This window comes from Annulohypoxylon truncatum (assembly GCF_022578515.1).
Source record: "Annulohypoxylon truncatum strain CBS 140777 unplaced genomic scaffold F4807scaffold_6, whole genome shotgun sequence".
Taxonomy (NCBI): domain Eukaryota; kingdom Fungi; phylum Ascomycota; class Sordariomycetes; order Xylariales; family Hypoxylaceae; genus Annulohypoxylon; species Annulohypoxylon truncatum.
In genome coordinates, this window is record NW_025953792.1 from 1015542 (window position 1) to 1031902 (window position 16361).

The 16361-nt window shown below is 47.6% G+C and overlaps 5 protein-coding genes across 5 annotated transcripts; 2 read left to right on the forward strand and 3 right to left on the reverse strand.

Moving 5' to 3' along the window:
- Positions 1-1553: 1553 nt before the first annotated feature.
- F4807DRAFT_414490 (ARP23 complex 20 kDa subunit) lies at positions 1554-2980 on the reverse strand. The gene is made up of 5 exons (XM_047996976.1): positions 2721-2980; positions 2310-2636; positions 2122-2247; positions 2023-2067; positions 1554-1971 (listed from the first exon to the last, which is right to left on the reverse strand). The coding sequence occupies exons 1-5, from the start codon at positions 2721-2723 to the stop codon at positions 1963-1965; spliced, it is 510 nt and encodes a 169-aa protein (XP_047857317.1). The 5' UTR covers positions 2724-2980; the 3' UTR covers positions 1554-1962.
- Positions 2981-3139: 159 nt separating this feature from the next.
- F4807DRAFT_350490 (cysteine proteinase) lies at positions 3140-5344 on the forward strand. Its single transcript, XM_047995458.1, has 2 exons — positions 3140-3350; positions 3415-5344. The coding sequence occupies exons 1-2, from the start codon at positions 3335-3337 to the stop codon at positions 5061-5063; spliced, it is 1665 nt and encodes a 554-aa protein (XP_047857318.1). The 5' UTR covers positions 3140-3334; the 3' UTR covers positions 5064-5344.
- Positions 5345-6121, reverse strand: F4807DRAFT_350491 (uncharacterized protein). The gene has a single exon (XM_047995459.1). It carries the CDS (start codon positions 5983-5985, stop codon positions 5626-5628), a length of 360 nt encoding a protein of 119 aa, XP_047857319.1. The 5' UTR covers positions 5986-6121; the 3' UTR covers positions 5345-5625.
- A 391-nt stretch (positions 6122-6512) lies between these two features.
- On the forward strand, positions 6513-8860 carry F4807DRAFT_414497 (phosphoglycerate mutase-like protein). Its single transcript, XM_047996977.1, has 4 exons — positions 6513-7273; positions 7729-7995; positions 8104-8331; positions 8431-8860. Exons 1-4 carry the CDS (start codon positions 7095-7097, stop codon positions 8495-8497), a joined length of 741 nt encoding a protein of 246 aa, XP_047857320.1. The 5' UTR covers positions 6513-7094; the 3' UTR covers positions 8498-8860.
- A 4778-nt stretch (positions 8861-13638) lies between these two features.
- On the reverse strand, positions 13639-15686 carry F4807DRAFT_350620 (uncharacterized protein). Its single transcript, XM_047995460.1, has 2 exons — positions 14617-15686; positions 13639-14558 (listed from the first exon to the last, which is right to left on the reverse strand). Exons 1-2 carry the CDS (start codon positions 15220-15222, stop codon positions 13923-13925), a joined length of 1242 nt encoding a protein of 413 aa, XP_047857321.1. The 5' UTR covers positions 15223-15686; the 3' UTR covers positions 13639-13922.
- Between the last annotated feature and the right edge of the window lie 675 nt (positions 15687-16361).

A 16361-nucleotide genomic window follows, 5' to 3' on the forward strand; every position in this document is an offset into this window, starting at 1 on the left:
CTTCCATATTACTCATTCTTTCTGTGCTGTGTACTTATCTCAATAGACAGACTTGGGTTAGGACGCATGTTAATGTCTTGTTTATATGTACCTATCTAATCATTACTTACTACATAAATACTCCTAAAATGTAGGTACCTAGTATATACCTAGGTACCCAGTATCTAGCTTTTTAACATTTTAGTACAGTGTGTATACTCAGTGTTTTTACTAGCCGGACACCTTTCTAAGATTCCTTCAGGGCAGTCGCTCCCCTTTGTACAACCGTGCAATCATCTAGTAGTGTCAAAGTGGGGCGGAATTACCAAGGTCGTCGCTTCGTGCAATTGCTCCTGACAGTTTTCTTGCGGATAGGAGATGCCCGGTTAGAACTCCAGAGATCTAATATCAAAAAGGGCTTTCATGATCAATTTCTATAACTACCTAGTACCTATAGTAAAGCCTACCTGAACTACATACTCAAGTGAGCCTTGACGATATACAACCGAACCCCCAAACCCAGTAGGTATAGCAGTTTCTTTTTGACATTCGACACCCAATCCTCTCAAGACTGATAGTCCACGGAATTTACTGAATACTCTCATGAACCGACCAAACAGGAAGAGGCTTCATTTGTCAAGGTTATCTCGACTGTTACTGTTTGGGTTTCCTCATGGTTGTTGCCAATGTTTCGATCGTCACTTTGGGTTCGTAAATTCATCTGTGGGGTCTTGAAATCCTCATTTTACGTTTGTTGCCAAGTTCTCAATTCGCAGGTGGGCGCCATCGACAGTCTTGCTGAAGTCCTTTCGAATTCTGATTGAGGTTGTGGGGTTGTAAGGTCTGGTTCTCTTCCCTTATCGTTTGCGCCTGCAAGGTCGTCCGGTGAGGTTGATATGATTAATAAATGTGTTGTTAGATCTAAGTGTGTGTACGTGCAGTAGTCAACACATTGGCTCGTATCTAATCTATTGATGATAGACTAGATTGATACTCCTCTACGCACGACGACTTGATTAATTAAGAAAGTATCTACGGAGTTCTAATGAGAAATTCTTAGATTTAAGTAACATATGATTTCAGGGGTTAATTCTACGCATCCATCTTCTCCGCCGTATCACGGGAAATGAATGGTTTTGTAACTCTTTCATTGTTATCTAATCTAGGTATACAAGCTGTTTGATAGACGTAGACAATTCAATGTTCCATGCTTGAATATGTGGCTTCTTACTGATTTTGAGGCAGCGAGCGAATTTATTAGAAAAGGCCGGGAGGCGGCGTTTACTATTTGCATCTTCTTCGGCCAGGAAGAGAAAAGACCCATTACATGACGTGTTGGGCTCTCGGCTAGAAAAGGGGTAAAGGGATATGAAGATTAATGAAGGAAAAAACTCGGATATATCGCTGTAGGGACCCCATGGGACTGAATATTTCTTAGGTTCGTTTTCATCTTCAAATATCTAATAAAACCACGTTAAAAGCATGAAGTCTATGTGTTTGGTATATGGAACTAGGAATAATGGAAACACCCAAGACATTAGCGATCGGAATACTATATGTAACAAAGTATGTAGGCAAATTATAAAACGTGGGTGAAATCTTGGTGGATAAAGGACCTGATTACTAGTAGGTAGACTATCGTAGTTGTCATTGAGATTTTGAGACCGTTTATATGGGTGGGCGACTGGGTTGGTAAACTATGGATAGCACTTCGACATTCAATGGGAAATTTGAGGTAGCTAGACTTAGAATGAATGAATCGACGTGCTGGGAGTAGTAAATAGTAATCATTGATGTCATTTCATGTGTCTAGATAATCTGTGCTGCCAAGGTGTCGCTCTTTATCTGTGTGGCGTCACTAGTTAATGTCTTGGTATGCCAACCCTTGCATCTTTACAAGCTCCAGTTGGATGGTCTATTCATGCCTTGTCATATCTTCGATATCAGTAGGCGTAAACTCAAGGCTTCACCCATACATCTTGCTCAGTCGAACTGAAATAACGTCAGCGGAGTATAGAAGGAAGGGATCATAAATGGACTAACAGGTGTTAAGAAGGATTCAGCTACGAATCTTGCTCGAGCATTCAACTAATTCCTGTTAGTATGGTTATCCAACGGATGTTTGAACCCGAGACCACATACAAACAACTTCATCTCCGAGATTTCCTTGTCTACTTCTTCCATAAACTGGATAATGAAGTCTACGAGCTTGTGCTTCAACATCTCCTCAGTATGGAAGTTTGTTATCAAGAAGGAAATATCGTAGCCCTATTTGGATCGAATTAACACCAATGAACTGTATAGGGGTTCGTATATTGGTAGCTAGGTACCTTGATTGGCTTTCTTCTAAGGATGAAGAAGGCCTCGGCTCGTTGAGTAAGGAAGCGGGTGAACTTGTGAACTAGAATATTTTCGATTTCGTCTGCCTGCTTGATCTTGATGCTTATTCTCACACTATTGACGCTCGGCTCGATGAGGACCTTCTCGTTCTCGTTACGTGCGATGACTAGCGGGTTGAGTAGAACCTCAGGAGAGGTTTGGGCTTCGATTTCGGGGACATTGTGACGTTCAGAAGTCTGAGAGGCGAAGTTGGAGAGACAGAGCGCGGCCGTAAGAGTGCTCCGCACGCATTGGAGATACGGGCGGAGAGATTGGGACTGGAGATTCACGTTAGCAAATGTTTCCTGACTTCTGATTTCTGAATTATAGCAGAGGAAGCAAGAAACGAGAGTAGAACATGCCATGATGCGTAGCCCTTGGGCAGCTTGGAGTCCCGAAGTTGTGTCTGGTCTTTAAGGAGTGATGTGGGGTGAAGCAATCGCCAGCAAGACGCTGGTTGCTTGCAATTACGTTTGTATGTACTAGGGGGTATGTATGTACAATGTGAAGTTACAATGTGGGGCAACGCCTTAAGCAGCTTCAAGGTTTCATAGCCCAATTACGTAATACGTTTGGTGCATCGGGAGTGGCTTAGCTGACTAAGGCTTCGTTAGCTTGAAGCATCCACGGATTGAAGCATTGGAGCTTCCAAAGTTACTATGCAGGCACGTGATATCTAATTAAGATTCGTGAGTGTGGTTTGTTTGGTGGCTGACACTTCCCAGCCCCACTTCGGATGAAACTCTGAAAGCTTTGGGTGACGCACCCACTAGTTTGCCTTGGTCTTGCTTGTATTCAACTAGAAGGTCGAATTCTATAACAACCCTAACTACCCTTGGTAGTAACTTGAAGTTGTAAATCTTCTCCCCACCTTTCCTCTTGGATCATCCCAAGTTGTACTCTTATTTCTTAGGTATTCGCCAAGTTCCAAGTTTTAATTACAAGATATCGAAGGAAATATCTTCAGCTCTACAAGATGGCGACCATACCAGGTGAGCACTGCGAACTCTGCCACTATCTCGGAGATACCCCGCTAACCCGCCTCGCGATATACAGTCGTCGTCAAGCATCAAGGTACGAAGTACGATGTTGAGGTCGATACCGACTCGACCGGTGAGGTATTCAAGTTCCAACTTTACAGTCTTACCGGCGTAGAGCCCGAACGTCAGAAGATCTTGATAAAGGGTGGCCAAGTGAAGGATGATACCCCCATGAGCAAGTTCAACTTCCAACCCGGTCAATCGATAATGATGCTTGGTACGCCCGGAAACAAGGATGTTCTTACTCGTCCTAAGGAGCCGGTTAAGTTCGTCGAAGACATGACAGAAGCCGAGGCCGCCCAGCAAGAGGGAGCTATACCTGCTGGTCTAACTAACCTTGGTAACACATGCTATCTCAACTCAACCCTTCAAACTCTTCGTGCCATCCCCGAGCTGCAGAACGCTCTGGGTAAGTACGAAGCTCCCAGCAGTGCTATGAACACTACTGGGCTCTTGCCACCACTGGACTTGACGAAACAGCTTAGAGATTTGTACAAGTCCATGTCCGAAACCCAAGAGCCATACGCGCCCCACACATTTCTAACCTCGCTGCGTTCGGCATTCCCTCAGTTTGCTGAGCGTTCTCGAACTGGTAACGGATTTGCCCAGCAAGATGCTGAAGAGGCATGGTCTCAGATTGTCACCCAGCTACGCCAGAAGTTGCGCGTGAAAGATACCCCTGAATCCCCAGAGTCCTCTTTCATTGATAAATACATGTCGGGAGAGTTAACGGCCGAGCTTGAGTGCGACGAGCCTGCAGCTAGGGAAGGCGGAGAGAAGCCCGTAGTCTCGAAAGAGACTTTCCTGAAGCTCAGTTGCCACATAGATGGCAATACGAATCACCTACGGGATGGAATCGCAAACGGTCTAAGCGAAAAGATTGAGAAGAGATCGGAGGTTCTCGGCCGAGAAGCTGTTTACACCAAGACTTCTAAGATCTCTCGGTTACCCAAATACCTCACCGTGCAGTTCGTTCGCTTCTTCTGGAAACGAGAAACCCAGAAGAAGGCTAAGATCATGCGTAAAGTCACCTTTCCGCACGAATTAGACCTCGTGGAATTTTGCGACGACAAACTGAAGGGAATGCTTGTTCCGGTCAGAGACAAGGTTCGAGAAGTTCGAAAGGATGAGGAAGACATTGAGCGTGCCCGCAAGCGCCGCAAGCGGAATGGGGCTGGCGAAGATGATATCCCTGGTGGAAAGGGCGCAAAGAAGGAGGACAGTAAGGCGTCCGGTACTTCTGGGGATGGCGACGTGGAAATGGGCGAGACCTACAAGACTGATGCAGAGATTGATGCAGAACGCGATGCAGCGCTTCTTGCAGCGAAAAAGGAATTGAACGCCCTTATTGACCCAGCCCTCGCCAACGACGACGGCGCAAACCAATCCGGCTTGTACGAACTTCGAGGAGTTGTGACACACCAGGGCGCAAGCGCAGACAGCGGTCACTACACATCTTACGTCAAGAAGTCGGCACCGGTTGATGCGAAGACCGGCAAGCGAAAGGAGGAAGATGGCAAGTGGTGGTGGTTTAACGACGACAAGGTGTCTGAGGTAACAGCAGACAAGATCGAGGCGCTAGCCGGAGGTGGCGAGTCGCACTCGGCTCTCATCTTGCTGTACCGCGCTATCCCCTTGCCTTCTGCCGAAGGGACGATTGAGTGAATACGCGAAGATGAGAAATGATGTCGCATACGGGCGTTTGAGTGCATGGCAAGCAGGGAACTTGGGACTAGCATTAGACTCACTTTCACTTGATGGGGAACGGTTCGGAAAATAAATGTTGTGCCAACATGGCCAAACTTGTAGTATTTTCAGCAGTCCTTACGTTTGATGCTACAACGCACGTACGTGTGGATATTTAAAGCAAGCAGAACGGTTGGCATATAAGCCTGACGTTGCCATAATTGTCCAGCCTTCCTTTGTAATAGAACCCCTAAAATGGCAAGCAAGTGCTTTGAATCCATTTCTTTCGTAGTCTACCATGAGTAGCCATGGATTTGCCTCCAACTTACGCAATGCTCAGCTGCAATGCATTTTCTGTCTATCTGGAAGCATCGTCGCCGCCCGAAAATCTCTCGTGGGCGGATGATAGCTTCTAGCCATGGATAGACAGGGTGGAGATGAACAGATATCTCAATGATCATTCGTCATTATCATATTCTCTCGCTTCGTATCCCTTTATATACTTTCCTTCGGATACAATCCCTCGACATCTCTTGTGCTTTCACTTCCCGCTCTGATTTGTAGCAGCAGCAGCAGCAGCAGCAGCATCCTTCAGCTCTTGGGCCCTCATCCGAGCTCTTAAGTCGTTAAGCTTCCGCTCAATCGGCCTCCGCTGCGCGAGCAGCGCCGTGCGCCGCTCCTCCAGGTTCCGTATCCGGTCCTCGGCGCTGGCCTCCGCGATCTTCTGCTTCTCCCGATTGTACTCCTGCTGCGTCTTCAGCCCGGCCCCGTAGATCGCGCCGACGACGGCGACGGCCGCGAAGGCGCCCGTCAGCACCCTCGCCCTGAAGGTGAAGCGCGGCGGGCGCGGGATCTGGCTCAGTACTTGTCTTGGTGGAGGTGGCGGTTGCGAGGGTGCCATGGCGGGGTGTTTATTTATGTTCCTTGCCCTTCGCCCTTCGAGATTTTTGTTCGTTTATTTTTTTTTTAATCCCCGGGACTCTTTCTAGCAGAGCCGGCTCGCCTGTTGCTGCTTCCTCACGGCTCTCCGATACCTCGCGGCATTCCAACAGGGTCTGATTGTGTCGCGCTCCAAGCTCTTGGTAGTTCCGCTGCTGCTTGTGCTAACGTCGCTGTCGGAAGATGTAGCGCGGCTGATTGGGCTAGCTTTGGTTCTATCGCCCTTTCTACAGATGGCGGCAGGTCGGGGCAGGTCCGGTAGTTGGAGTTCGTGGCAATTGCGATGTTCGGCGCGACGGGTAGCAATTGTCGCACTTTCGACACTTTTTTCGCGTAGTCGAGGAAGTGGCGGGCCAGGGTTGGAGCTCCAATTCCGCGGCGTAAAAATCGGCGCCGCTAGATCCGCCGCCGCCGGGCCTCATGGGGCCCTATTAGTGGAACCAATAGCGCGCGAGGATAAGAGCAGTGCCCTTAGTAATCCGCTAACGGTATCGGGGAACGACATCATCGATTACTTGTGACATCCATATCTACCTAAAGTATTACTTGTGTTGGGGTTATTAATTTCCCTGTTCAAGACGAAAAGTATAAAAGGCACAGTAGCTCACATAGTACAGCAAATACGGCTTATGTTGTTCTCGTATTAATCGGATCATGAGCCTTTGATTCTCTTCTCTCTTAGCTTATATTCGTCTTCTAAAAGACAATTCTTGTCCTAGTTGATATTTAGCGTCGTTCTTCTACTTCTCTTTGAGGGGTAATCCCGCGGCCCCTTTCTGACAAGGTTACCTACTCAGTTTCACGCCTAAGCGTTACTTGTGTTAGACAGGTTTAGGTTAATCTATTGTTACCTATTTCTTTGGAGAAGAACCCCTGGGCCGGGGTGCTTCGTGGCTTATCATAGTACAGGAACATCTCATGCGGCCAAGGCTTAAATCCGGGACACAGTGGAAATCTACATCAACGGCTCTTTCAACCTTTATTTTAAGAGCTAGAGCTCGCTAATACCTAGTTCCATCTCGGCTAGAACTTCTTATAGAAGGTTTAAGGTTCTATCGTCCCATAAGCGTAATGGCAACTCCTCGAGTCTTTCTCGTCCGTCATGGTGAGACAGAGTGGTCATTAAACGGAAGGCACACAGGCGTGTCTGATATTCCTCTTACTGCCAATGGCGAAAAGCGTGTGAAAGCTACCGGCCGAGCATTGGTTGGAGATGATCGACTGATAGTGCCGAAGCAACTTGCACATATGTGAGTTCATCCCGTCTCAAGTTCTTTGAGTCGTTCCCAAATTTCTGGCACTTTTTGGAGTTATTCATCGGCTGGCAAGGACCTTAGACAAATCTATCCCTTTAAACAACGACATATAGTTCCGATTTTTCTTTGATTATCCTTATACTTATCCAAGGACATGTGTCATGCAAACTCATAGGATCAACTATACTCTATCTAACCCTCCATTACCCATATCCTTACCCATTCAGCAACTTCTTCCACTCCCGTATTTCTAGTATTAGGGTATAAGTAGGTGTACTATGAATGTCCCTACAATAACCTCCATAAAGTATTCGGCTCAAGCACCAAGTGGTATCTCGGAATAGCCAAAGAAGAAGAAACGCAAACTTAATATCCCCCTTACGGATCGTCAACAATACATTCTATAAGTACAGCTCAGGCGGATATTTCACTGATCATGTCCCTCTTAGATATGTGTCACCCCGGAAGCGAGCCCAACGCACGTTCGAACTACTGAACTTTGGCATCTCGGATCCCTTGCCATGGAAAGTTCACGGTGAGAAGCTTCCAGAGGCTAGTCATACCTGCGGAGCACGGGTCGAGGTTACCCAAGATATTCGCGAGTGGGATTATGGCGACTACGAGGGAATAACAACCCCTGAAATCCGCGAAATTCGTACCAAGCAGGGTCTCGGTCCGAAGTGGGACATTTGGAGAGACGGGTGTGTCGGCGGAGAGTAAGTTATCGACTTCCTTCCCTATAGCTGTCCAAATCAACAGGACCAACGAAGTCTCCGGTTGGCTGTACAAATGGGATGAACCGAGAAAGCTTACGTCTTGGATAGGAGTCCTGATGATGTCACGCGGCGCGTGGATCATCTCATCAAGGAGATTCGAGAGAAGTGGCACGGGCCCGTAATTGGGAAGTCTAAATCAGAAGACCTGCCACCAAGTGATGTCCTACTTGTGGCCCACGGGCATATCCTCCGTGCTTTCGCTATGAGGTGGGTCCAAAAGACACTGCAAGACGGCCCAGCTTTTTTGTTAGAAGCTGGTGGCGTTGGGACGTTAAGGTGAGTGTAATTGTTTTCCTATGTCGAGCTTACGCAAGAGATTCTCTACTGCTGTAAGCTTCCATGAAGATTGGTACTAAGAAGACCCGCCCTATCTAGTTACGAGCACCACAATATCGACGAGCCTGCCATTTTGCTAGGTGGTGCGTTCGTTGTTAGCCCATAGGCTAACATGATGTACTTTATGCTGCTTATAATGAAATGATGCTCTGCAATAGAGTACTATCCGGATATCATAGCTAGAATAAATTTACATAAAATCAATGGTGTAAACATGGGTATTAATACTAGACCTTGGAAGGCCTTGAAGCTGAATAAATGAATAGCGAGTCTCTTCTGCCACGATTGAGAAAACAATATTTATAAACATAGAAATGGAGAATCAAGAAGGCTGTGTCTGGGTAGATGTCCTTGGCGAACTACCCCATCACAGCTCTAAGTTAGTTCATTAACTTGGCCTCGTGTCTCTGGGTCTAAGACAATTATACTAACATAGTTTCTCGACAGTCAAGATTGGGGTCAGCCCTAACGTCAATTGACCACCTGTAGGGGTTTCGTGGACTGCATAAGAGCTTGAATCCTTATAGGGGTCCCTATATCCGCTAGCCCTAGATTCTTCCGTTGACCCGGTCGTCCACCTTATCCTCACCCTTTTCTTGATTTAAGTTGCGTCTCTGTTTACTACTAAGTAGGAGTACTTATATCCTCTCACTGGTTTACGCTCCTAAACATTTCATCGTATGATCATATATTTCTATTGTAAGGTATCGTAGAGGTAACCGTACTTGGCTAGGCAATCACTCAGGAGCTGCCATCTAAGCGAGCAGGATCACTCCGCAACAAACAATGGTCTAGGTATCACTCAGACTCCGAAAGTGGTCATTGTTCCTTTGCCAGGATTCTGGGAAATTGTATATGTTTATGTTGATCACAGTTGAAGTTACTTTCTGCTGGTGGATTTGTTACTTACATAATAGCTCATAGAGGGTAACTGGGCCGAAATTTCCTCATTGCTGTATAGAGAATAAGAGGATGGAAAACCTGCCACAGATGATTCCAAAGATAGTTACCTATCAAACGTTTCATATAAATAGCTGTACGGGAGCATATAGTCTAAGTAGTATCTATGCTTCCATGGAAGTCTCGTTATTAACACTTATTATCAATTGTAGCCCAGAACGTCGGGTACGATACCCTCCCCTTTTCCCGTGAGCTCTGATAGTTCGTGGTCGAACTAAGAACATGTCATCAATGCTTAATGGTTATCTGCCAAAATGGCCTCATTGGTAGTCGTACTTCAGCAGGAAAAATCCAAACTCTACATTCTAGAAGCTTTCTTCGATACACCTGATTACTATCTAACGTCTACTGGTGATACGATGATCTAAAGGGTCCAGAATATTTCGACGTATCTCGATGTAAGGTAAGCGAAGATGGGAAAACACATAACAATATCCTGTAGGTAGGATCGTAGGATCATAGGAGAGGAATCTAGATCCTTGTGTTGGTTGCTGCCAGTCTGCTCCTCGTTGAAGTTGGAAAATGTGGCGAGAAGTAGTAACCCCTGAAGCTCAATGTAACAATTCTTACCTTTCGGGAAATGTGCTTATCTATTAATCCCTTCTATAATATATATTATTCGTAATGTATATCTTTGCTGTTAAATTCCCATTCGCAGCCGGTCTTTACGGGGTTCGTGGTCACCTTCTTCGTCCGAATAAAGTCGCCGTACTTCTTCTACTATGGATATTTCTAATGATCGTATCTTTGTAGTATCTTACCGCATTCGGCTTCATAGTCGTTATTCGATGCTCTAACGGTAGTGTACATTGAATTCGTCTGGAGGAGTTCTAATTCTCGCTGGGCCGATGTTTCTTCGAATAAGTCGGTTTTCGTATCAGCCATGAGCCTCCCTGAAGTGTCATTAGCTATCAAGTAATGTACTAGAAAGCATATATTATACCATGATTATACCGTAACCTTATGACGTGTCTGGGCATCGGTCTAAAGCGAATTTGCCCTTCTATAGCTGCCAAGGAAAAAATGATCTGGGCTATCTGACCCTAGATTTTGAACCGATGAGGCTAAAGAATGGAAATAAAGGAGTAGAAAACAATATGTATTGGTTTCTACATAGAGTATCTAGCAGAAGGGGGGTCTGCCCCCTGAATGTAAACAATATGTTGGCATGAATGAATCAAGGTCTGAATGTCTATAGACTTCTAAACCAACCAGACTGCAAGGGTTCGAACTCACATGTTTGGAAGGGGAATCGATTTATCTCCTGTATTAACCCCTGGGATATTAGCAATCGTGTTGTCGCGGTAGAACTAGTTAGCTTAGCGACCTGTTGGTTTCGACATGCAGCGACATTAGGCTTGGAGAATGGAATTCTGGCTCGTCAACTAAACGACCGAATCGTGTTGAACATCCCTTCATCGTTGATGGGCTTTCGATATGATCGGAAATTCGACGGGCGATCGAAGCTATAGGCTGGTTAGGTGATTGCATCTTGCCAGATCATGCCATTGTAGGACTCTTTTAAGGGCTCGATTAAGTGATTATAGTTGATGGTTTCTCGACGCCAAGGATCATATACGATCAACAAAGAGAGAAATCAAGAGTATGACCCTGGACGGAATCTAGGGAGATAAACGATGGCGCGATATGGTAATACTTATCGGCTGGACAGGGCAATATAAAGACATCCTGCTCTTGATGGCATTGGCATTGGCATTGCCTTCGTAGCCATTGGATAATCTAGAATCAATTTCCAGTGTTTTGTCGGACCTGAGGTTAGCCTTTCTGATGAAACCGGGCATAAAGTTTACGGAGGGTTTTGTTTGCTTGGTTTTCTCTTTCGGGTCGAGACTAACGGCACTATTGGTATTCTAGTATGGTAGAGCATACGTGTACAGTAATCATTTAGTCATCTAAGGGAAAGCCTAGGTAACTGCTAGGTACAAACTTGTCTCGCCTGGCAGAGAAGGAACCGCCTCACCGGTTCGCTTCGGTAAGCCCCAGGCGCGCGCAAACGCCCAACGTGGCAGCCCGATAAGCTTTCCCACCCCCCTTCTCTTTAGGCATGCAAGATGGAGCCGCGGTCTCGGCCCAGTCAAGTCTTCTTGCCAGGGGGCTAGAAAAAACCCGAGCGATGGAGAAATTACTTAGTAGGCAAACGTAGACTTTCGGTGCGGTGCGGTACGGTACGTGGCGTCATCCGCTGCAAACCCACAACGTCCGCTGAATCTTTAAAAACCCCCTAGCGTTGGGCGGCCTCGAACGAGCATCATACGTAGTACTAGCTCGCTATATCATTCCCTATGTATGTATGTATGTATGTCTGTAGATACTTACCTAGGTACCTACCTACGTACGCAGATAAGCCGGGAGTCACTATTCTCGGGGCGCGGTGACGGCTTGTTTCACCATTCTTGTGCTAGCCCTGGGAGTAAGGGGAAGAGGAAAGGTGTTGATGTGTGTACATTCATATCTGGACGTATTTTATGTTTGGATGTGGGATAGATGCTAGGTTAGGCTGTGAGACAGCGATCTTCTCCAATACCTTAGCCCCAAGTACCCAACGGTTGGAGTCGCGATGCATATACAGCGACGCCGTCGAGGGGATTGCGTTTCATGCGCATCAACTAGTACCGTCGACCGCGCCTGAATCTCTTCGCACTAGATCAACACCCCATAATTAGACGCTACAACAAATAGGTATGGCGCAGTCATCGGGAAAATAGATTTGTAATACCTAGTACTATAGATAGATATTATAGTAGGGGATGTAGGGGGATGTAGTATCTAGGCCGGCAGTTAGCTCGCCTTTCGGCTTAATTAACCGTTGGCCCTAGTTGGTAGATGTCTAGGCACGTATGTCTTGGTATGTAGGTACATACAAAACATTTCTTCTCGTCTTCCATGCTCACCTTGGGGAGTGGCCGTGTTTAGGGTAGCTAAACGGTCCACGGTCCATTCGGAACCCTGCGGGAGCTAGAACATTTCATCGTCACACGTTTACTTCGCAAAGAGACTAGTCACGTTTTCCCGCGTCGTATCTTCATATACGCGGGTGCCACTTATGTGATTACTTAATAACTCAACAACTAAGAGGTCGATCCGATGCCGTCACGTACATACCATCATATACAACGGGCCATTAATCATCTCACCTTGGCTTATTAAGTCCCGGTCGCCCCCCTTTTTTTCTTCAATATTCCCGAAAGTTAATCTGCATGAAAAAAAAGATTGGTCTGCGACTCCTTAAAGCTCGCCTTGTACGGGGAAGCCGGGTCGTGGAGATTCCCTTTCCACCCCTCCTTTTTTTTTTGCCCAGCAGCCTAGGCGCGAAGAATGGCGGTGCGAGGTCACGACGGCGCCGGTGTATGCGTGTAATGTGTCGCTAAGATCCCCAGAGCGAAAAGGCGACTAGGATACCGATGTAAACGTCAAATTAGACACCGAAACGTTCGCCGGATCTATTCCGCGATCATGGGCAAGTGATACAGTTGCATTTTATGGTCAACGATTGTCAACGAATCCAGCCCTTTCTTATCGAAACCTTGGCCACCCGTATCCACTTGGGAGGGTCCACAGGTTCTGTGTAGTCTGACCAAGCACCCCTATCGTTCGTCCCCCTCTTCCGGGCTTTGGGCCATCGTCTTTCTGCGCGGTAGTACCGTAGTTAGGTACCGTGGTTATGTATCATGTAGTCAAGGTTACGACGTAGCATTAGCGCGCCTGCGCACCGACTTTGGGCCATCTGCCTCTTCACTATGTTCCCTGGCACTTCAAACATGGATGAAGCTACCCCTGCCTGGATAGGGCGAAGATCTAGAACGTTTTGACATCAGCATGTCGCTACACGGTACGAACGCGTCAATTGCAATTCTGGTAACTCTGGTAACTCTGATGACTTTGATGACTTTGATGACTCTGATAGATCTGAATGCCCTTTCTTTTTTTCAGGCCTGTTTCTAAAGACAAAGCAAATCGCGGTCCACAGCTCGTTTGAGATCATGACCCATGTTATGAAGGCAACGCGGCGGACGTTGTTTTAGAATAGATGTAATAGAACCAAAGCAACCACCCAGCGTTTGGATTTTTGCCGTGAGGCGAACCAATCTTCTTAACCCCCCTTGCCCCTCTCCCGTATTCGAATCGAGCGGGCCTCTTTAACAGAATTAAAATCATAAGCAGAACCGACGTAAGAAAGCAAATAGACAATATGCTATGATCGAGGTTTGTCGCCAAACTAGAAGTGTTCTAAGTAAGTAGGTAGTCTTTCGACCGGCCCCTTCACCCATTTTCGTACTCGTCCGCCAAAAGACCGCAAATTACGCCCTTGACTCGTAGCCGCCGCCCTGGTGAATGAAATGCAAATGCCGCCCCGAATGCCCCCCCACCTGCCGACTTGTAAATTTGGAAATCGATTAGAACACCGAGGAATCGTTGCCGATTTAACCGTCCGGACAAGCCGCCAGCAGCCATCTATTTTCCCAACTCCTCCTGCCGATTTTCCCCTTCGATGAACGTATTGACTTCCCCGCCATCCGGTGGCTGCCGTAGATAGTCAATGGCCATCGTCGCTACGTTCGCCTGTTCAGGCGGCCTAGCATCTTCTGGTCGATATCGTTGTTAGAGGTAGGACCAGTGCCCATAATGTTTTCCAGACTCATCACGGAACTCGCGGTACTGTGCCCTGCTGGAGGGCCAGACGGACTGCCTCTCGGAGGCGGCGTCCTGTTATCGTACCCGGCGTACGGAGCCTGCTGGGGGTTTAGCTGCGGCAATGGTTGTAAATGACTTGGACTCCCGCTTGACGACGGAGATCGTCGCCGCGGATTGTCCTCAGGAAACGTGCTTGGAGGAGGTAAACGCACTCCGTGCTCATCATCTACAGGCCTCGGCCGCCGCCTGCCTGCTTCAGACCTCTCCTCCGAAAAAGACCCATACGAGCCAGTCGGCGAAGGCAGCGACTGCTCGTATTGCGGATTCGTAGCTTGAAACCCACCAGCCGGCGCAAGATTCGACCCACCTGACAACGGCTGCCCATACGCCCCAAACAGTTGGGTGCCCGGCGGGATGCCATTTGGCAATGCCGACACGGGAACAAACGCGGTGGACGAGGAAGAGGAGACCGGCTGGAAGACGCATTCCTGATTCATCTTAATGCAGTTCGTACATTTTCCTCCGGGAGAATTTTGGTAGCCGCTGCAACGAATCTAGAGTTATGTTAGTTTTTTCCCCGGGGATATTCCAATAATATAAATCTATCCTCACCTTTCTCCTCCTGCAATATCTGCAAGCAATCGAAGTTCGCTGTCGAGGGGCAGACTGCTGCATTACTGCAGCTCCCGCGTGTCCGCCTCTGGCGTACTCCGGAGGGTATGCCCCAGGCGTGGCGCGATCTTGCCGGTACGTGAAGTCATACGGATTCGGCGCACTGTAGCCAGGGAAGTACGGCGTCGCCCTCGGATCTTGAGAGTAGCTAGCCCTTGGATCCGGAGCCGGCGCATGTACGGGCGGAAGGTAAGATGGATGGCTAGTGCCAGGAGGGGGATAGGCGCCACCGCTTGGGGGAGAGTATGCAGGACCTGGAGATACCTGCGCAGTGGTAGGCGGAGGGGGATACCCATTCGTAGAACTGGGCGAAGGACCATAACCACTGGACCTTGGATCCCAGCCTCTACCAGCAGACGGGCTATAAGCCCCGTGGGAGTCCTGGATAGACGGCAATCTCACCGTAGTTGTCGCCATTTGTGATCGTGAATGATATGGAATTGCTCTCGCACGATCGTCCTCCTCGCCGGGAATTGGAGGATACTGAGATTCGTCGTTTGGGTCGTGCCTTAAAGGTTGTCCTCTATTTCGACGATCTTCTGCCATGCTACATTAATAGACGCTTGGGGGCGCCAGGGTGAGGTTTGAGAGCTGTAGCCACGAAGCGACTAGGAGATAGGTGGTTTTAGGTGACGTCTGAGGCGGCGCGTGTTTCGAGATTGAAATACCCCGGTGACTTTGACGATTTCTTTTTCAAATGCACGATTCCCGAGACAAGGTAGTAAAACAACCGATGACCATGTCAATTTTTTTTTCTTCTAGAAAAAATCCTTTTGGGGGTTGGAAACGGAGACCCAAGCCGAGGCGAACCGCAAGTCTAGAAAAGTCGTCAGGTGCGCATACACAGGAACCGATATCCTTGGAGGCTACCGGGCCGGTTAACAACGCATGCAACTGGGTGAAGTGGCGTAATCGAGGATTAGGAGGATGACGCAAAGATTAATTATAGAACAGCAGGAAAACAGCCGGTAATACTGTTACAGATGTTAAGAAGGTGAGAAGAGAGGCTGTCCGAGAGAGGGAAGAGAGAGTTTTGGGTGCAAGTGAGAAGACGACAGCGCGGTGGAAAGGACGGCGGCGCAAGAAATTTAGGTATTTAGGTGGAATGGCGGGGCCAACCGTGGTGGAAGGGGAAGAACCTTAACAACACAGACAGCGGAGTCTGTAGTGCCGGGAGGAAAGAGAAGGGGCCTGACTCTTCTATAATTTGGGTGCGGGATGACCCTTGGTGACGCTTGGGGGCTGCTGCAAGAGAATCTTGGAAAAGCCTAGCTAGCCCGTTAGCTGGAATGAACCGAACAAAATAGAACTTCTAAGTGGTAAAAAAAGTATAGCGACGATTTTAGTCTGAGAATGGGGCCGCGCGAGGGGTCTAAACAAAATAGGTACGAGGAAATACATGTACATATATATATAGGCGTATATCCATATAATATATGTGAATGTGCATGTAAAGTCGTATGCCGCGGGATGTATGTATATGTGTTCATATGTGTTCAAAATGATCATGCTCGCTCATGAAGACATGAAGACGATTCTCATTTTGAAAACACATACACACCACATATTCACATACGAGCATATACACGCGCACATACGGACACGCACAGAGCCAACCAGGTCCACGAGAGGCTTCGCAGTACACAACGTCAAAAACAAGACTAACCTGCTGTCCGGAGACTACC